The 21,055-nt window shown below is 41.6% G+C and overlaps 2 protein-coding genes across 8 annotated transcripts in view; both read right to left on the bottom strand.

Annotated features, from left to right (window-relative positions):
* Positions 1 to 233: 233 nt before the first annotated feature.
* On the bottom strand, positions 234 to 7,687 carry si:ch211-251b21.1 (uncharacterized protein LOC571720 homolog). 2 transcript variants are annotated; one of them, XM_056729870.1, is made up of 10 exons: positions 7,636 to 7,687; positions 7,421 to 7,485; positions 5,391 to 5,422; positions 5,127 to 5,306; positions 4,794 to 5,020; positions 3,183 to 3,280; positions 2,610 to 2,827; positions 2,143 to 2,362; positions 1,813 to 2,057; positions 234 to 1,336 (listed from the first exon to the last, which is right to left on the bottom strand). In XM_056729870.1, the coding sequence occupies exons 2-10, from the start codon at positions 7,479 to 7,481 to the stop codon at positions 1,247 to 1,249; spliced, it is 1,371 nt and encodes a 456-aa protein (XP_056585848.1). In that variant the 5' UTR covers positions 7,482 to 7,485; positions 7,636 to 7,687; the 3' UTR covers positions 234 to 1,246. The 2 variants fall into 2 exon arrangements, with proteins under 2 accessions (XP_056585848.1, XP_056585847.1); XM_056729869.1 differs by having other exon boundaries at positions 7,605 to 7,655.
* Positions 7,688 to 12,125: 4,438 nt separating this feature from the next.
* plch2a (phospholipase C, eta 2a) overlaps positions 12,126 to 21,055 on the bottom strand; it is an 87,425-nt gene continuing 78,495 nt past the window's right edge. For 4 of the 6 annotated variants that reach the window (XM_056772489.1, XM_056772490.1, XM_056772488.1 and 1 more), the window contains 4 exons: positions 20,398 to 20,544; positions 20,168 to 20,247; positions 17,892 to 18,222; positions 12,126 to 14,508 (listed from right to left, as the gene is read on the bottom strand). In XM_056772489.1, the coding sequence (XP_056628467.1) occupies positions 12,953 to 14,508; positions 17,892 to 18,222; positions 20,168 to 20,247; positions 20,398 to 20,544 (2,114 nt within the window). In that variant the 3' untranslated portion in view covers positions 12,126 to 12,952. Of the gene's footprint in view, positions 14,509 to 15,268; positions 15,299 to 17,891; positions 18,223 to 20,167; positions 20,248 to 20,397; positions 20,545 to 21,055 lie in introns of all 6 variants that reach the window. The other 2 variants (XM_056772493.1, XM_056772492.1) reach the window with 2 other exon arrangements.

The following is a 21,055-nucleotide window of genomic DNA, read 5'->3' as shown; positions in this document are numbered from 1 at the left end:
ATTAGACACACAAATACACAATATTACAGAAATGCAGGTAAAGGTTTTTATTTAAAAACTGTTTTCATTTTGTTAATTTGTCATTCACTGGGCAGGTTTTTATAGGCCAGGTGTCTGGGCAGAATATATTGTTTTAAAGCTGTCTTGTTAAATATTGAAATTGCTTTTTTTTGCTCAAATTAAAATTACTTTTCAAAATAATGTATATGAATATTCAGTATTGTCACAGAAGCTGATACTCTAGTGCTTTATTATTCAAATAACAGCAGTATGACACGTTTAAAGATGAAAAGAGAAGCATTCGTTATGTACAAATCAGTGTCTAAAAACTCTATCCATCAGAAGTCAAAGTGAAGAAGCCTGAAAGAGTGAGACAGTCACAAGAGCTGGAACAAAACACAACCGTGTGAAAGTTTGCCAGAAAATATATATAATAGCCATTCAGCTTGACGTGGGAAAACACATCTCATCCACATCAACAACAAAACAAATGTTTAGAAAGTTTACTCTTTTTAAAACACAAACGGTTAATGCAACATCTAGTAAAATACTGCAAGAAAGTTGATAAGAAAACTGAAACTTCACATGAGGTTAATGACAAACACAGCTCATGTATAAAAGAGAAAATATAAACCTAATCTATGAATATAAATTCAAATTGATCAGATGTTAGAAGAGTATATGGTGTAAAAATACTGTATATAAGAAGCCCGAAAGAATGGAATGTGTTAAACAACATACAGAACAAACACCACTAACACATGCAAATAGCATCTTTTAGCTTTATTTTATTGTTATGAATTTGTTTTCTTTAAGGTTACGATTACATCAGGGTGTAGATTTGTTTGATGGCACGTATCAACATGTATTTCATAGCAGATTTAAATCCTCTCTTAACTTCAGTTTAGTCATCTATGAAAGCTTAACGCACATTGTTCTGCTATAACAAAAACTCCAAAAGAAACAGGTTGAATGTCCATTTAAATCCAAACACAGATGTTATGTCATGGAGCTGTTCTACATGTTTATTAAGGTGAACTGAGAGCTCTTGACTGATAATAAAATGCTTGAATATTACATCTATTTTCAGGGGTAGGTATTAAAAACAGCAGTCAGCCTTCATAAGGGTACCACAGGTCATGCAAAATATATTCTGTACATTGAGTATATCAGACTAGTTTCTCATATCTTGTGTTTCTCTTTTGTTAGTCATTGAGTGAAGTGAATGTGTGTGTGTTGGTGGGCTTTAAGCTTTGCTCTTCTCTTCAGCTGATGTGACGTCTCCACCTCTGAAGCGTTGACTGAGTTCAGCCGACAGCACCGAGCAGCAGGATTTCTGTTTCACAACCACACAACAACACACTTTCATCACTGCCCTTTTCACACCAGTAATGTTTTTAAAAAACACTAAAATATCCTTATTGAACCAAGGCCTAGTTCTGTTTTAAACTAATCCTTGTCCAAGAAACCGCCCAAAATGTGGTAATATTGCACAATATTGTTAGTGTGCACACTATAAAACACAGAGAACAGAATGCACATGAACTTCTTTACGTCACCCGAGAGACACCAGCAGAATAAAACCATCTGTTCTAATAAAAGTGATGTCAGACCTTTAAATCTTAAACATGCTCGGCCAATATCTTCAGATAAGAATATCTTCTTTGTCATGTTCTTTAAAACATTTTGTTTACTTTAAACAAGTTTATCTATTGAGAATTCTTGACCTTTTTTATATGGAATAATTATTCAAAGTGAGCGGTGTATTCTTTCAATCTGGTGTGGAGTATAGAGCGAGTGTCATGGTCTGACCTGCTGAGATTTCGCAACGCTGCGTGATTTGGTGGCCAGTTCCATGAGAGCGATGAAAAGCCCCAGACCCAGACCCAGCGCCAGGAACAAGAAGATGCCCTTCAGACTGCTGGCCTTCAGCGGAGCGCTCTTACCGCCCCGAGCCACACAACTGCTCGCCCACCACTTACTGCGCAAATAATCCAGCTCGCCCGATTCACTGAGACTGAGAATACCAACACTCAGATTCTTTATCAGAGGAGAACCTGAAGACATACACACACACTGATGGTGAAGTCTGATGAGGGGGTTTAGTGTGTTGTTTGTGTGAGGAGGACTGTGGTTATGTACCTAGCGGGGCGGCGATGCTGTATCCTCTCATGCCGATGATTTCAGGGGCTCGTGTGAGGTTACAGTATTTGGCCGCGGCCAGGTCCAGAGACACAGACTCGCCGATGAAGGCGTAGTTTCCTTTCTGAGCCTTATGGAAGCCTTCGACTGCATTCAGGGAATAACTCTGAGCTTTGTGCATGTGCTCGTAGATCTGCCGGTGCGTGGGGTTGTTGGAGTTCTGTGCACAAACAGAGAACAGCTCCGGTACGTTACACTCCAGACAAGTCAACACATGCCACACACCACACTCTCTGTTTCAGCAAGAAAGTGTATTTCTCATCTGATTGGTTATAGAAACAATATTTCTGATGAAAACTAATCTTCTGGTTTGTCTTAAATGATCTCAAATCCACACACACACAGACTGGTCTTTGACCCAACACTAAAGCTGAAGGTGAGGTTTGGCCGCAGCACTTGTGCTTTACCTTGAAGAAGCTCATAGAGGAGGAATCTTTAATGGTGCCGTACTCGATGACATTTTGGTTGGCGAGGTCTTCGAAGCTCTTGATGGACAGCTGTTGACTCTCTGAATGAAGCCATGAACTGAGACTGGCGAAGAAAGAGGCCAACAGCACCAATGAGAAGAGCCACCAGATGGAGGTGATGACCCGTCCAGAGAGACCCCTGGGGTGAGGACCCGCACCTACAACACATTCATTTCCTTCAAAATCAACTCATCTAATGACATTTGATTGACTTATCTTCAAGTCAAATGATGTCACACTACATTTTCCACAATATCAGAGCCATCAGATTACTTTATAAATCATAACTTTAGGCTTAATGATGTTTTAACACTTCATTCCTGATTTGTATTTTTTTTATTTGGATTGACACACGCAAACACACACACACACACACACACACACACACACACATACTACATACACGCATCTCCAACATCTCTCAACAATGAGCATCAGTTGATGACTATCTGCAGCTCTGCTGTAAACAAGCTGTTTGTGTTCTCTGTGTGAAGTGTTTGTGAGAAGTGTTACCCTGAAGAGTCAGCGCTCCAACAGTATACCAAAAACTGTGAGAGAGTGTAAATGAATTCTGCTCTTTCTCTGCTTGCTCCCATTCACACGGACTAATCCTGAAAAACATTCATGAGGCATTACTACAGTCCATCAACTGCTTTTCTTTGACATACTATGGTAATTTTACCTTAGGTTATCATGTAGATTCTGTTTATAATGTGGTTAAATAACATGTTGAAATAGTCTAGTGAATGTAGATAATAGAATACAGAACAGTATAGGGAATTTGAGCAGACCCGGCCCAAGGGATAAGTGTATAAAACAGCTGCTCAGGGCCCCCGTGACCACCAGAGGGCCCCCAAGAGCACATGAACGATGAAATGACAGCTTAATTTGATTGATTTATATATTTCATTATGTTTATTTAATTATAAAAGTTGGTGTTTACATAATATACTGTGTAATGTGCATATTCATTTTAAATATGGGCAGTAGACGAATAAATCCTACATGTTTCCTATAGTGTGACATAGCAACACTTCTTGATTGTTCTTTTTTTTTTGACATTTTTGCTGTCACATCATGGGACAAATGAGCATATAAGTCTGTCAGCTATGCATGTATGAAATCATACACATACATGTACATATTTATGAAAAATAAACTAATTAAACATTTATATATAACGTAAATGACAAAGAAATATAAATATCTCCTAAATATCTATACTTAGTCTGTGTGTGTTATGTGTTTATAAATACAATATTTATATACACAAACTTTTATTCTGAATGCGATTAAACACGATTAATCGTTTAACAGCTCTAATATATATACATATGTGTACCATGGTCTGTTTGAATGCTGGATTCTGATATGCTAGAAGGTGTGCATTAAAAGCGTGTAATGCACAGGTAGTTCCAGCAAAATCTGTTTACGGAAGTGGTGTCACCCAGAGGCCACGTTTAAACGCCTCTGGGCAGTTATTTACATCCTAACAAGCCCACAGTCCTATTTTTTTCTTATGCAGTGTTTATCTCTTAAAAAGATTGTTATTTTCGCACAAGTATTTTATTAGGGATAAGATTCAGAATAAATGTGTGCATATTGTAAATTAATTTCTTGGTTATCAAGTAAATACACTTGCCAAAGATAAGAAAAATCATTCAATCATTCTCACACTAAAAAGGCTGTAAAGTGTTTACATGTTGTGGTTAGCCAAATAAAATGAAAAACCTTCTTTGCAAATAGTTAAATGCATTTAACAGTCAATTCTAATAGAAGTCCACAACCTTTGTATGATAGTTCCTGTTTAGTCTGTGCTTACAATTGAAATGGACAGTTTACCTGAAATTGGAAGTAATGAAATTGTTATGACAGATGTCTTGACAATCCCTTGTAATGCAAGGTTTATGTGTTTTTTATGACCAAACACAGCTAACTAATATAATTGTGTGTGCTAGATTTATAGTGTGCGAATAATAACGCATTGACAAAAGACAATTGTATTAGGGGCACAGAGGGGCCCCCAGATAAAATTCTGCTTAGGGCCCCAGAAAGGCTTAATTTGGCCCTAAAGACTAAATGTGATATAAGTGCCTCATGACATACATCACTTGTCTATCTCACCTGGCCACTAAGAAGATGCAGACAGAGGTGAGGAGATAAGCGACCAGTACACCTATCCACATGTCAGTGGAGAAGAGATTGAAAAGACTGAGAAACTGTGAGTCTTCTGACAGCAGATCTTTCCTCAGGATGAAGCTGAGGCCCGTCTGCATGAAGGGTTTGCTCATGTCCACGGTCATCTCACGTTTAGCTGTAACAGTGAGCGGAGCCACGGCTATATCTGCCTCCTGCACACACACACACACACACACACACACACACACACAAAGGTTTTATGGGCGTGTGATTAGAGTGTGTGGAAGGATGACGTGAGCACAGATGTGTGACACCGACCCCTCGGATGACCTCTCCGATCATGCCGCTCCACTGTCCTCTGTCATCTATCGCACCGTACCGACCGTCCTTCACCAGCTGAATTTTGTACTGGAAGTCCAGTTTCTTTGAGAGGGCTGAGAGCAGGTCAATACAGAAGCCCTCCAGCTCAGAGCCTTTAGACATGGCGTACGGTTCTTCCTGAACGGAGCCATGAGGAAAACATCAGGATAATGTCAGAAGTCTTGACAGGTGAGCTGTCCTTATGTTATTCGTTTCACTCACCATGATCGATGTCACCTTCAAGGTTTTTGGTCCTGACGACAAAACACAACATGATTCAGTTTGTTATCAGACTCATTTACTGAAGTAATCAAATCCTGGTTTGGCATTGAGAGACAGTTTGATTCAGACCTCAATTTTCTTTGGTCTTTACTCTTTACGGCAACGCATGCGGTTCAAACGGATACACGTGATAAGCCAAGTGCTACACATAAATGCCCATCATTTTTCAGCTGTTTGTCAGAGAACAAAAAGTCAATCTCCAATTTCGTATTCACCATAATTTGTGTGCAATTTTCCTCTGGAGAAAACAAATAAACAAAGTGAAACTTCTGAGCATAACGGCATTCCATAACTTTCACAGTAGGCCAGATTTCAACAACCGGAAGAAAAACTCAGTATCAATCATGTCAATAATATGTTGTTGTCACACATGTGTGTTGCTACGCAGTTGCTTAGTTTATGTTATTTTGTGTGTTTTAATCAGGAGTTGTGATTGTCATTGTTCAGTCATTTTCCTGTAGCTCAGTAGTTCCAGGGTTTGCACACTTAGAAACAAATGTATAGTGTAAATCACTTTGGATCAAGGCATCTGCCAAATGCACAAATGTAGAAATGAAAATGACGATGATGATTTATCTCATGTTGTTAATCTCTTGATCCAGTTGTTGAATGAGAGATTCCTGTCTGCTAGTGAAGCGTTCCTTCATGCTGAGATCTCCTCAAACACACACTCATTCACATCTCCCAGATGGAGCAGACACAGACAATGCGGCACTTGTGTGTAACGTTCCTCTCACGGCCACTAATCTTACTTTGACCCATTGAGACTTCAAGCACAGAGAGCTGAAGATGAACAAAAGCTCAGAGGTCTCCCGCGGCGGAACCCATGCGCTGAGAGTCTGAGAAACTTCCAGCGACTTTCTATAGAGAGACTGTTTACAGACCGATGGGAAAGTGCCCTGCGCTTGTCTCACAAATCATCTACACGTCCTTCTCTTTATCCTTTTCATGTTGTTGTTTATTCAGAGCAGATATCCTGACAGATTCATGTGTGTGTGTGTTAGCTGATGAACAGATCCTTTCCTTAAGTCTTAATAACTGAAAATAAAATGCTGTAACTTATCAAAGCATGTTCCTCGAGGACAGGACAGATAAAAAATGAAATGTGTTGTGTGTTGACACACAGCGTGTCTCCATCAGCATCACAGCGTATCACTGACATCACTCACTCATCCATTCAGGAAAAACAGAAATCAAATCATGTCAAGAGTTAACAGCGTCTAATTGATTCATCACACTCACGCCAGGGGTTTCAATGCCGGGCTGGATGCCCAGACACAGCGCCAGCGTGTCAAACGTGTCGTCTCAGACTTATAGTGACTCTCAGACGGCACGCTTATGGACCCAGTCGATATTTAAGCACACTTTTTGACCCTTTTGTGCCAAGAGCTGCGATTAAACATGTTTTAATAGGTGCTGCAGGAGCACATGTAGATGAATGCTGTGTTGTGTTTTAAAGATGTTCCTTTAGATGTGGAGTCAAGTTCAAATCGTTGTGAAAGTGTGTGATGTAAACATGGCACGGGTCCTGCTGGATCACATAAAATCCAGCTGAAGATTGAGATGACGCAACACTTATCATCAAGACAATTCATATGTTAATACTGCATCTGCACTTGTGGCAAATTTATTTGATGTTGAAATAATAGAATTAGCAATTTACTTTAAAAGGAATAGAATAAAAAAGAGGCTTTATAGCAAACACACAAAAAAAACAATCTTGCACCCATAGAAACTGTGGCACATAATTAATGCATATTCAGTATTTCATTTCTTCTTTTAAGTTTGATTATTTAAATCACTTTTAGAGAAGATTTAGATATTTTTTAGTAACAGTAAAATATAAAAAATAAACCTCTTTTGAAACCTTGAGCTTGTTTCATGAGTTCATTCACACAGCTAATGAAATATTAATAATATACTCTATAATAAACTACAGTCAGGCATTGAGAAAGATGAAAAGCATTTACCTGCAGCCCAGACTCCAGCCAGCAGCACCGATGAGAACATCATGAGTCCTAATGGAGCCATTTTACTGCAGATGAGAGAAATCACATATTCACACATCTAAACATCTACATTTAAAAATATAGATCTAATAGAAATAATGTTGTGCTTTTTTTTAAATGTGCATCCAAATAAAAATGTCTTCACCCAGCAGCAGGTTTGAATAAAGTCATCTCACCAAAAGAGTGCTCAGCCTCGTGTTATTGCTCAATGTATGAAGTAGAGGACTATATAACCGCCTGAAGACTCAAGAGCCTGACAGCAGCCAATCAGAGTGCAGAACAAGAGAAAGGGGGTGGTCATGCTTGACCACAAGAGAGTTCCACAGAGATTTATGGGTAGGAGGGATAAATGAGGGGGACTGAAATTTGGACTTCTAATATCAGACATGTGATGCTGTAAGCATGGGATTTGACGGCGTAAAACAACACTGACTTGATTCTCTGCAGATGCCGAAAGAAAAGTCTGCTGATTTTATGGCTCGCCCTAATGGTCATTTATAACCTCAGAGAATGGAGCCTGACACGGCACATTGAAGGCTTTCAACTTCTGCAGCATGGCTAAAATAGTTTGAAGTTGAAGTTGAAAAAGCTGCAGGGAAACTAACCCACCGTGATGAATACGCATCCAGAGAGAGCGGCTGTGCCCCTCGAATCCTAATGAAGTAAACTTTTGTCCCAGAGACAACAGCCTGCAATATCTGTCACTCAAAGAGTCATGTAAATCCCGAGGTGGTTTGTGACCGTGGAAGGATTGGGCTTTGCTCCTCAAACCAGCCGCCGTAGTCTTGGTTACCCAAGCCCTCGCATTCCCCAGCTTTTATCCGACAAATCAGTCAGAAGCGACCAACAACCGCTTCTTTTGTCCCGGCTGCTGTTTTGGTTCTAACCCGGGTTAAAGCAAGTGGGCTAATGTTTAAAACGTTTATCAGTTCAAAACAGGCTCGGTGAAAATAAAACACAAGGACAGGAGATTGTAACTGTGTTTTGGTCTGAGAAGTAATTGGGCATCAAGTGTAGGGCATGGCTGTATTCCATGACATTTTTGCTCAACGGGAGTCTTGTGTGTGAGAACAGAAAGGTTGGAGAGGGTGAAGGCAAATCAATTACACCACAGGAGGCCACGTACATCTCCAGACGGACAGAAGGACCACCTGCGCTCTCTCTCTCTCTCTCTCTCTCTCCGTGCCCAGAAACACAAAAATATTTCACTACTTGTTCTTTCTCTCAGCTCAACTTTACTATGTTCTTGTATATGTTAAACTGCAGTTACAATGCAACAATGTAATTCTGATGTAGGCCGATGGCTATAGGTACATGAAACATTAACATGCAATCTGTACTACATTTACATTTACGCATTTGGCATTTTATCCAAAGCCACTTACATTGCAATATCTTATTCATCCCAATACCTTCGGATCGAACCCACAACCTTGCGTTGTTAACACAATGCTCTTACCGCTGAGCTACAGAAAGCTATCAAGAGCAGATGTAAAAAATTGATTATTTTTAATCAGTCTTTAAAGGTATTTAATATGTTTTTAAACTATAGTATAATTAAGAATTAAATTAAAGTGTTATTTGGACTCTTACTAAATCAAATAGGTCTCATGAAACAAAAAGGTCATAAATATCAGACAGAAGTGGATATTTAGTATAGCTGAAAATCAGCCACCAAAAGCTCAATGGTCATCATTGGTTTGACTTTCATTAAACTCTTTGGGAAAGAAATATTTTGGTTCAAAAAAATTTGGTAAGAAATAAACGAAAGTGTAGTATCAGTCTCTGGTATCCCCAGAATTTGTCTGTAAATCTTAAGTTCAAAATACTTTACAGCTCATGTATTGTACCATGTTGAAAATGGCCAGTTGTGAATGCAATGGAGAAAGTCTTGTTATTGTGTGTGTCTCTTTAAATGTAAATGAGCTGAGGCTCCCGTCGCTGAATGCAGAATGGGGGGCCGGAGCACCTACGCCTCTGCCTTGCATGACATCAATAGATACAATATGGTGGAAATGGAAAATATAGGGTATGCATTGACCTCACTGTTCCACGTGAACAATAACAAAACAATGTTCAACAAAAACTACTTAGCTGAGTCCAGTCTGATATGAATTGGCTTGCAAACATATTTGTTTCAGCTAATTGTCGTGATTCATCTGCTCTTTTCTGTCCTTTAAAAAGAAATCTCCAAATACAATTTGTTTGTAGAGTAAATCGCACAACAACATTTTACTGTTTATTTCCTGTAGATGTGTGTTCTATTTCTTTGTTTTCACACTTGTCTTTAAAACAAGGGAAAGTCTCAGAGACGGTTTAGCCGCTAACATGCTATCAAACACAATATTATAGAAAGGTGATTTGGAGAGATTGAAAATGAAGTGTAATATTGACTTCTTCCGGAGAGGAAGCTGGATCATGAACAGTTGGTTCTGAAAAAGGTCTTTTAAAAGTGTGTCAATCATTTAAACACTACAAGCACAAGGTTTCCAAAGTACAGAAACAATACTGAAAATCTACTACCACAGTGTTATATATTTTGTTCAATTGTGTACTTACATGATCTGAAATGTTTTAAACTAGAGAAATTCACAATTTATATCAGTGAACCTCCTCATTGTGTCACCTGTCAAAGGCGTCATGTCAGCGTTATCCTCAGTTTATGTTTTTACTGCCACAGAATTTCACTTCACGCAGACATTAAAATATTGTGAGAGTGATGTCTTCTGTTCAGTTGCTGAGACCGCATGTTAGTATTTGTATCTTCTAGCAAATCACTCTGTTGTCGTTTCTTTTGAGTCATTTTGTTGGCTTACGCTTTAAAACAAGCCATCCATGAACATGATTTGTGAAGATGACAACTACCATCATTTCACACTCCTTCACAGCGTCATTACAGTAAGAGCGTCATCTATCTTAGTGTATGAACCAAAATGACATTTAGTGCCTTTGTCTTGCACTTACAGTTGTGTTCAAAATTATTCAACCCCAACTCAAATTGATTGTTTTGGTCGGTTTGACATTGATTATGATCATTCAGTCATCCTGCTTACAATTAAATCAAAGAGGCACGTGTAGGTCAGACTAATATAACATAACATTTATAATGAAATAACCACAAATGTCTTTTCTGAGCTCACATCATTATCAGTTTTATTCAACCCCCAAGTGACATTCAATCTTAGTACTTAGTACAACATCCTTTTACAGTTATAACAGCTTTTAAACGTGAAGCATAGCTTGACACAAGTGTCTTGCAGCGATCTACGGGTATCTTCGCCCATTCATCATGGGCAAAAGCCTCCAGTTCAGTCACATTCTTAGGCTTGCGCACTGCAACTGCTTTCTTTAAGTCCCACCAGAGGTTCTCAATCGGATTTAAGTCTGGTGACTGCGATGGCCACTTCAAAATGTTCCAGCCTTTAATCTGCAACCATGCTCTAGTGGACTTGGAGGTATGCTTGGGATCATTGTCCTGTTGAAAGGTCCAACGTTTTCCAAGCCTCAGGTTTGTGACGGACTGCATCACATTGTCATCCAATATCTCCTGGTACTGAAAAGAATTCATGGTACCTTGCACACGCTGAAGCTTCCCAGTACCTGCAGAAGCAAAACAGCCCCGAAGCATGATTGACCCCCCGCCATGCTTCACAGTAGGCGAGGTGTTCTTTTCTTCATAGGCCTTGTTCTTCCTCCTCCAAACATAGCGTTGATCCATGGGCCCAAACAGTTCTAATTTTGTTTCATCAGTCCACAGAACACTATCCCAAAACTTCTGTGGTTTGTCCACATGACTTTTGGCATACTGCAGTCGACTCTTCCAATTCTTTGGGGACAGCAAGGGGGTGCGCCTGGGAGTTCTGGCATGGAGGCCTTCATTACGCAAGGTGCGCCTTATTGTCTGAGCAGAAACTTCAGTACCCACATCTGACAAATCTTTTCTTTTTATACCTGATTGAAAACACTTCATTGAACCTCTGTTCTTCAGAGTGGTAGTCTTTAAGGGGTTGAATAATTATGTCAATGAAGAATTCACAAAAGAAACATTTACTACTGTATTACAAAACTAATTGATGTCATTTTAGTTGCATATGGTTCTTTATGAAGTCCTTGTAGGATTTCATTCTGAATACAATTACAAATGTACACTAAATTCCCTAAAACCATTTACAGCATTGGGGGTTGAATAATTTTGAACACAACTGTATGTGCACGAAAAACGATGTAAAGTTCACGCAAGTTTATGTTTCAAACACTTCAAAAGCGCAGCAACAGATGGTTGGATTTTATGACGTCATAGCATATCCGTCAACAGCTAATTGAGTGTAAGAGCTTATAGGAAATCTTTAATTAACATTTCTTTCTTTTATTGGCTATTAAAAAATAAACTGTTTAATGTTATAACACCAAACCTGTCAATACAGATCGAACGTTCATTAAACCCGTTCATTGGCTATGAATTCAACAGCTGTCTGTGTGTTTAAATATACACTATATGTGCTTCCTAGAAGAATGAAATTGACCACAGAATTACCTTTCTAATGTAATGCTAGATTTCAAAGCACTTTAAATGTCATTTGCACTACATTAGATGTTGAGAGTGTCTGTGTGATCCTGAAGTTGAGGTTTGAATCAAAGAACATCAAGAACATACAGAAAAAAATACTTAAAAAACTGTTTCCCTTTAATTGAGTAGAATTCTTAAAAAAGTAATGAAGGACATGGACTATCGTCTACACAACTCTTCACAACTAGACTGTACATTTGAAAATCACAAAACCTTTGAAACATAAAAGTACGGTGACCAATGAAGAAACGGTAAGAATATCAAGGGACATACAATATAATTCCAGTGTCAAGCTACTGTACATAAAGTGAGAATATGCTGTGTGTTATTAGTCTTGAGCTACATGAGAAGGAAGAGCATTCGGGAAAAGGAGAAACAAACACAAGAGCCTACAATAAAACAAGAAATTATTCAGACAAATACATTCCATGCTTGTTGTTCTCGTAGCATAAACAATACAGAGAACATGCATTTGGGCTTGGCTGCAGGCTAATAAATAAAGTCATATTTCATTCCTAAAGCAGTAGTCTTTGTATTTAACCGTCTATTGCTGTCATTGCGCCTCATGTTCAAAGAAAAACTCTAGATTTTATATTACATGCTGGCATGATCTAACCTCCTAAAACACGACTAGATCAGGTGCAGACGTGTCTTTTAAAACGTTATTTAAATAAAAATTCAGCTGGTCTCACAACTTTGGCTTTTTTCAACAAACGCATGCACATGACCAAGTCCTTTTTCTTACAAAACAACCAAACCGTTGCATCCAAACGAAAGTTGAAACGAATCAGGGTTGAAAGCAATGGATATGAAACAAAAGTGTGATTTCCTATTCCATCGGGCCAAAGCGTGAAGGTGCACAGAAGAAATGTTTGACTGCTCAACATACAGGTAGATTTAACAGTTCTGAATGGATGACAACTCTTCTACAGCCTGAGCGTGAAGAACACATCATTATCCGGACTCGAGGGGCTTTGTTGGGGTGGTCCTGGTGGAAGCTGGCTCAGCAGGTCCAGGCAGGCACAGAGATTGTGAGGTACGCTACAGGCTCCCTCGGGATTACCTCGCTCTTCCATGGGGCTTCCGGTCCCACTGATCAAACTTTGCAGCCGCTGCCTCTCCTGGGCTTGCCTGGCGCGGTTGGCGATGTACCTCACCCGGCTCTGGCTCCGCGAGGAGCTCCTGCGCAAAGACGGCAACTCCTCTTCATCCTGCACCTCTTCTGCATCGCTATTGCTTTGAAAGTCTTTGCTGGTGAGGGGCTCCACGTCCGTGAGTCTCTTGAGCTGCTCAGTCAGATCGCTCTGCTGCACTTGACTCTGAGCTTTACCCCTCAGGCGGCTCGACCTCACGATGAAACTGCGGCTAATGCTGCGATACTTGCTTTCAAAGTTACAGACAATATCGTCGGAGGTGAGATCTCCCAGGCTTTTGGATTTGGAGCTGCAGTCTGTGTCTTTCGCCAAGGAGGCGGTCGTCCTCTTGGAGCCAGCGGCGGCGAGGGCGGATGACTGCTTTAAGCCCTCCATGTACAACCTGCTCCACGTGTGGCGTCTCTGCATGAGCCGGCCGCAATCTTTCTCTGTCACCAGGGGCCTGGGATGTAATTCGTCCTCTGGCGCGCACATTTCTCCATCCCGCAGGTTGGGGTTGGACTTGCTTTTACTGACGACAGATGATGAGCGAGGCTGGATGCTCCAGTTGGCAATGGATGCCTTGCTTTCCGAGCAATCCCGCGCGGCTGGTAGGCAGGTAAGGCTCTTTCTTGAAAGGTTGGGCAGGGACAAATCAATCACAGTGTCATTGGAGGAAATGCTGGAAGACGATGACACGCTGTCCCGGTAGCTGCTGGGGTCCAGTTTGCTCCAGAGTCTGTCGGTCAGAGTGGCGTCGGTGACGACCTCGGGGACGGCTGTTGGACTGTTGGCTTTATTCAAGGCCTTGACTTGTCCTTCGCTTCTGGTCCTCCTGACCGGAGGTCTCGGCCCTGTTTGCACATTTCGCCCCAAGTCTCTGTCAAACTTAGCTTTCAACGGCTGAACCCTTTCAGAAGTCGAAACGCTACAAACCGTCTCCTTCACGCTGTTTATCACTAGAGACTGTCTTGTTTTTATTTCAGCCGCATGTTGCACGACCTCAGCATCTGCCTGCTCAGGCAAAGGGGGCGTATCGCATCCGATGTCAAGGTAATTTGTGGAAAGTGAAGAGTTGATGTGGCTTTTCCTGGAATCTTCAGCATTGCCGTGAAATGAAGTGTCAGATGGGGTTAGCACAGATGGGTTTAAAATGGGCTTATTGTTTTTCACAGGGATGTCCTCATAGGAAGAAGGTGTTATTGCTGTGGATGGTGGAGGAGATGTAATGGAGTGACTGGTGTAATGTGAGCTATCCACAGGAATGTTATTCTCCTGAAGTTCCTCAGTAATGGATTCCAGACATGAGGCCTTCAGAAAGGGAGTCACACTCTGTGCTTCAAAATGTTCTGTAGGCACATCAAGAGAACAAAATCAACGGGGATGTAAGGTCAACCATTGAACAACACTAAGGGCTGCACAAGTACAGGAAGAGCATTCACACACTGAATACATTAGATGTCTACATTATTTCACAGGTCTATCAGCAACGTATGTATTTTCCATTTCAGCAACGGACGCATGTTTGATATTTCACACTCTCACAGACATGTCATGATGAACTGCAGGATTCAAGCAGTCTAAGCAAACCTCTAGTGAAAGTTCCATGAATAAAGGGGACATTTTCTACTTCTGGCACACCACTCACTCTTTGTGTATAATGTAAATTGTAGTAATCAAAATTGACATGCATAATTAAATTCATTTTGTAGCAAATATTGTGCAGCCCTAAAACTAAATGATTTTTGCCTAAAAAGATTGGAGAAAGACCGGAGAGAAAACAAAGCACATTTGAACAAATCTGTGACATGCTTTGTCTAAACGGATGAACAAATGGTTTCATGTTAATATTAAATAAGAAATACACACACAATACCAGAAAAAAACAATGTGCATTACATTTTCAAGTGATAAAAAAGCAGATGAAAACTTACTTATGATAATACAAAAATGATCAACAGGTTGTTAAAAACATAATATGAGCAAAGTGCATCAGGCAATCACTGCATTCTTCAACACAACACACATGCACACTGCCGTCTGTGTGCTCAAACCATGCGCTTTACAGACAGACATTACACAAGTACTGTACACATAAAGTCTGTTTACCTGGTCATGGGTCAACCCTTCAGTTCTGCACTAAACACAGAAAGCATGCAGGAAAGAACAAACAATCAGCCATTTTACAAGAGAAACAGAAGGAAAGACATGTATGCTTGCAGAATCTACAGTAAAGGAAAAGCTTGATTAATTCACATAAAAACATCTTGAAGAAGAACATTCACTCATTATTCACTCAACTTAATTTACTTTCAATAAAGACCTGAGGTCTTCCTCAGATCATGTGAACTGTGATATACCTGTAGGAATACTAGCGCACAGCTGCATATGACCAACAGCCCACTCACACATTCAAATACAAGAACATAGCCAATGCTGATGTCTTGACCTGTCCCTGAGGTGAAGCTTAACATCTGCTTAAATGTGTGGGACAGAAACATATTCTTACATAACAGAGTCTTATGACTATCACATGAGCACTAGAATCACTCACTGTCTGCATTCTAAACATGTACAAACATTCTCAGGATTTCACATCTATTGATATGAACAGTAGACGTGAAAGACTGGGGTGTTTTTCTATTCAGTTTAATGATGTTTGTCACTATCATTTATCTGAGGATCAATGTAAATCTCATTTGTTTTTGAAGACTGTAATGTATGTGTAGTAGAGTAGGCGGGGCGAGACCGTGGTTCGAGTCCGGTGAGTAATTGTGAATAAGCGCACACCGGACTCGAATCACGTAGGAGATTGGGAGCATATAAAAGGAACGAGCGACCGGACCGTCGAAGAGAGAGGACCGGGCCCGAACATGTTTTACGGTTGTATTTGTGTTCTTGTGTTTTGTATTTATGTTTTGTTCGCCGGCGGTCGGCCGTGAGTTGCCGCCAGCTGTTATTATTTTGATTAAATGTTTATTTAAATGTTTGCCGGTTCCCGACTCCTTCCTCCCGGAAGGAAGGAGAGACATGCTGTCGGAGACCCCTTGCTGCTGAGGGGCATCGCGGTGCTGAGGAGTTCGGGCAGCGCGGACGAGTGACGTCCACCAGTGGCTGCCCGAGGCGGTGGTTCTGGAGCGAGGATTCGGCTGGGATGGAGAGCTCGCTGCCGTGCTTCTGGGCCGAGGTGGGGTGGCGGCCGTCCAAGAGGGAGCGGATGAGTCAGTGCCGTTGGCCGTGAGCCGTAATCCTGCTGCCAACAGCCATGATGGTGAGGAGCAGGAAACGGCGGACTGACTCGCTGCCGATGCCCTCACATGGAGGAGCCATCGCCAACCGCCAGGAGGATCGGGCCGTCCACCGGACGTCCAGCACCACCGCATAGCACCGCGAGGAAGAGCCTCTCGGCTGGTTGAGGAACCAGCGGCAGCATGTCAGGGAACCGGACTATAATTTTTTTTTCCTCTCTCCCCTCTCTCTTTCCAGTCCCTCCGAAGGCTCCCGTCTCCGTTGTCTCATCTCGTTGCGGCATAACCCCCACCCCACCCCCCTCGGCGGTCGGCTGTGAGGGGCCGCCGGCTGTTATTATTTTGATTAAATGTTTATTTAAATGTTTGCCGGTTCCCGACTCCTTCCTTCCTTTTAATGAACCTTATTACAGTATGAGCTATAGTTTCTTGTTTTAAAACCTTAGGGATTACTTAATAGTGAAATATGGATTTATGCGTTCACTGTTTCAGCTGACTGTCATGACTTTTAAGAGTGTTGAGTTCGGGTCAAGGGACTAAGACGTCACCACTGACATTTCAGACCAGACCCACACAGCTGTCTTTGGAGGGTAAAGGGATTTAGTGGGTTCCATCACAACCTATTGATCACTACCCTACGGGGACACTGGGAAACTGAGATCCAGCTACAAACTTTACCTTACCGGCGAAAAATAAGGGGGATTTACTGCGGATCTCATCCATTTTCTGGGCAAAGAGGGAATTCATCTCCCGCTGAAGTGTCCCCGCGGCCCGCCTTCGGTTCCCCGTTTCCCGCAGTGGGAACATAGCAGGCAGATCAAGACTGGCCAAACTGTCACAGCTGCTGGAATCACTGTCAGACAGGCTAATGACATCCTTCACAGAAACATTGCAGTTGCTTCCATAGTTGGGTGGAGCGGGGCATCGACGGCAGAGACTGGTTTTGCTGTCGGGGATTTGTGGAGGAGGACCAGATGGGGACCGGAGGACTTGACGTGGAATGCTACAAGAGAGGCCATTTCTCACAGAGGGGACATCAATCGAGTGGAAAGATGGAGAACCCAATGTTTGCCCTACCCTTGTCCTCATTCTGGTTACCGGTACGGTTTCGATTTGATACTGAGGGTCTGGTTGGTGCTTAGCATCCGTCTGGGCTAAGACTTGTGGTTGAGGATTGGGCTCTGGCTGAACCTGTCGCGATGCCATTTGAGAGCGACAAGTCCTTTCAGAGTTGGGAGAAGCAGTGCTCATAACCTTCCTCTCAAAGACGGGACTCTCTTTGGTGCCAATTACACACTTTATGCAATTGGAAGTCATCCCAATCCGGCCCGAGCTGTTGATAGCCACACGAGCGAACACGCCCGGCTTCTCGTCCAGTGGATCCTGGAGACGCAACCTGTTGGCTCTCTTCAGGGGTTCACTTATGGTCTCCCTTTCTCGGTAAGGTTTGGCACGAGGCACGGGATGAACAAAAGCACTCTTACCTTTACTATCATCAGGTAGAAGCTGCCCGTTGGTGCCGTGACCCCATGATTTTGCAGACGCTGTGTCTCCGTTGTGGTGGACTACTCGGCCTTCTTCTGATTCCCGCTCCTCACTGGGGCCTTCTGAGCTGCAGTCTTTAGTGTCGATGGAGATCTCAGGAAAGCCCCTGGTGACTTTGGCTTGACCCTTGGTGGGCGCACTGGCGGTGCGGCGCAGTAGATGAGCACCGAAGGTGGGCTTACGGCTGAGCTGAGCAGCAGCATGGCTGTCGAGGGAGGACTGCTTTGGATTTCTGTGAAACAGTCCTTTTATACCACTGACTGCTCGAACCTGTAACAGGATGATACACAGAGAATCACCTAAACTGGTATGTTACGTTAAAATGTATCAGACTGTAACTGATCTGATCTTATAACATGGAACCCACGTAGCATTCTTCCGTAAACTATTAAAACCACATTAACACCATTGTTTAAACCAGTCTAAGGTGGTTGCTGGTCTCAGTTGGCTCGGCCAACCTGCTGTTCATCTTGTTTTGCAGGTTGAACCAGCCGAGTGTCCAGAATGCTCTTATCATGACAAGCGATTCACTTTAGGCTTGTTTTATCCGTCTTTTCAACGGGACAAAGAGACATGTCCTCACACCTGCTACCATTGAGAAATTCCGGATAGCAACAGAACGATTATCGGCTCAGCAGTGCTCATCCACATCTGGACAGTTTAACATCATGCAAGAACTCTGAGCTGATATTACATGTCTGTACAACGTAAGTCAGCACAAATAACCAAACCTGGAATGGACAGACACGTGTGGGTGACCAACACAGAGCTTTAGAAGAGCGTATGACAGGAATGTGAATAAATGTGAAGGGAAAGGAAGAAGGACATCTTTCAGGATAAAATGACACTGGGTTATCAGGTCAGTGCTTTTTTCAGAAAAACCAAACCATCCTCCATAAAATGAATAATTTGAGACGTCTTTGGACCACAACACCCAATGTCATTTTGCCATTCATGCCATGTTAACTATGAACTGCTTTGACCTCTCTGATCTGCTCGCCGCTGACATACTGAATGAAGAATATCACACACATGCTGTGATCTCTGTAGTTCTAATGTCTGTACTCGAGCTCAAAGCAGATTCAAGCTCTTTTGCCTTTAGCTCCAAAGATACTTGTGTAAGTAAAAATGACAGCTAAGATCTCCCAGCAGCCACTCACAGTCATGGCGGGGCAGCCGAGACTCATCATGGAGCTCAGTGAAATAGGAGTAAGGCTTGTCTCCCGCTGTTTTTGGGGTCAATGAGAATGCACTGGAGGAAGGCGCTCACAATTATGTTGCAACTCATTCTGCATGAGTTGGCATGGTGAATGCTAGCAAATGAATAAGGGTTTAACCGCTCACTGGGGGAGGAGGAGGCTTTGAGGAGCATGCAGGTTGCTGATTGGGTCTCACTACACCTGAGTTTTGAACGAGGATCCTAATATTTTCCTGCCTCTATAGACAGCTTTTGGACTAAGATGGGTGCACTGTAATAACAAACATAAGAGAGAGAAAGAGAGAAGCCAGAGAAAGAGTAAAAGAGCGAAAAACAGACAAACTACACAAATAACATCTGCTCTGGACACTGAATGTGTAGGAGAGAGATTATGGAAAAGAGCACGTAAGCACGTTTCTCATCAAATGCCACTTCCCATCAATAGAGGACAAACTGCAATGACACTTCTATCCAAAAGAGGTGCACATGCTGTACATTCACTGTAAATGTGATCTAGCACCAAGTATATAAAAGTCTGCATGTCTTTAAATTGGTGCATGTTCATTTATGGAGCTCTCTTATTGTTAAGTTTGACCCCTTAAGGTCAAAGAGTATCATTTTGTTGTACTCTATAAAAGGAAAGTGTCATGTAGACAATATGCAGAAATACTGTGTGTTTGTATCTCAGAGATATGAAAGATTTCTTCAGTTGATGTGTATTAAACCCTTTAACTATTTACTGTGGGAATTAAAAACAATTTATTGTATTCAATTATCTAATATGTAATGATATCAATGCATAATAGCAATGCACAGCACATTCAGTCTTTTTAGATTGACATGTGAACGTAAGAGATGTCATGTACACTGTGAAGCCATGACTGACTTTGTGAAGACTATACAACTTTATTAAGAATGTGTGCCTGTTTACCTGAATTTTTTCAGTGAAAAATGTAATGGTTTCTCTGACATGATACCAGCCAACTATACTGTCATTTAGCTACAGGAGGTGCCCACCTTACTAGTGATGTCATTGACTGCAACATGAACAAAGATGGACGCCTCCTCCATGCCTTCCAAATACACATGCCGGTAACCTGAAACACAAACATGAAAGTGAAAACTTGCATCATTTTTACATGTGTACATACATGTATAGACTCAGTCTGGGGCTAAAACAAAAGTCTAATATAGCACAGATGAATATTTCTACTATGAAGGAGAGTGTAAATCATGACAGATGGTACCAGGAAGCATGCTGTTAAAAGCGATGGTCCTCTGGCCAATATAATCCTGACCAATCGGGTCATGATCCCAAACCAGAAATCGTATAAGGGCAGTCTCTGGCATGTGTAGAGTAAAGACAAGTGTCTCCTCCCACATGGGGTTAAAACCTGAGAAACAGAGAGGGGCAGACAGGGTTATTCATTATATATGGAGAAATAATAGAATGAATGAGAGATTCTTGAGAGACCTTCCCACTGAACTGAATAACTTAAAGTAGCTTTTACTTTTCCTAAATTTCTCTGGACTTATCCACTGTATTGGTCTATATGATTTCTACTTGCACTTATCAGATATGTCACAACAAAATCTATTTCTCAAGATCTGATGTGCCACAAGGCTCTATCCTCAGGCCAATCCTGTTCCACATTTACCTGCTGCTTTTATTTTGTTTCTCTTGTCATTATTATGTTGATGATACTCTACCATATTATTACATCATTGATTCCATCTGTCCAAATGACAGAAACCTCATAACACTTAACCCTAACCCAAAACCTGGTGGGTGACAAATTGATGCAAACTATGAACTTTTGATATTGCGTCCTGAGCCCTGATCATAACATTTAGTCTTTAATCAATATAGTGTCTGTTAAATGATCTTAATGTACATCTACTTGC

The sequence above is a fragment of the Triplophysa dalaica genome, chromosome 18 (genome assembly GCF_015846415.1).
Source record: "Triplophysa dalaica isolate WHDGS20190420 chromosome 18, ASM1584641v1, whole genome shotgun sequence".
Lineage (NCBI taxonomy): Eukaryota > Metazoa > Chordata > Actinopteri > Cypriniformes > Nemacheilidae > Triplophysa > Triplophysa dalaica.
This window is presented reverse-complemented; position numbering and strand designations above follow the sequence as displayed.

What these genes read in the sequence shown, in the direction of transcription:
- si:ch211-251b21.1 (XM_056729869.1), bottom strand. Translation starts at nt 7,630, where the DNA reads ATGACTTTATTCAAACCTGCTGCTGG. An exon ending in TGAAGGTGACATCGATCATG is followed by an intron (nt 5,307 to 5,390) that starts GTGAGTGAAACG and finishes GGCTCCGTTCAG; the next exon opens with GAAGAACCGTACGCCATGTC. An exon ending in CCTCTATGAGCTTCTTCAAG is followed by an intron (nt 2,363 to 2,609) that starts GTAAAGCACAAG and finishes GTTTGTGCACAG; the next exon opens with AACTCCAACAACCCCACGCA.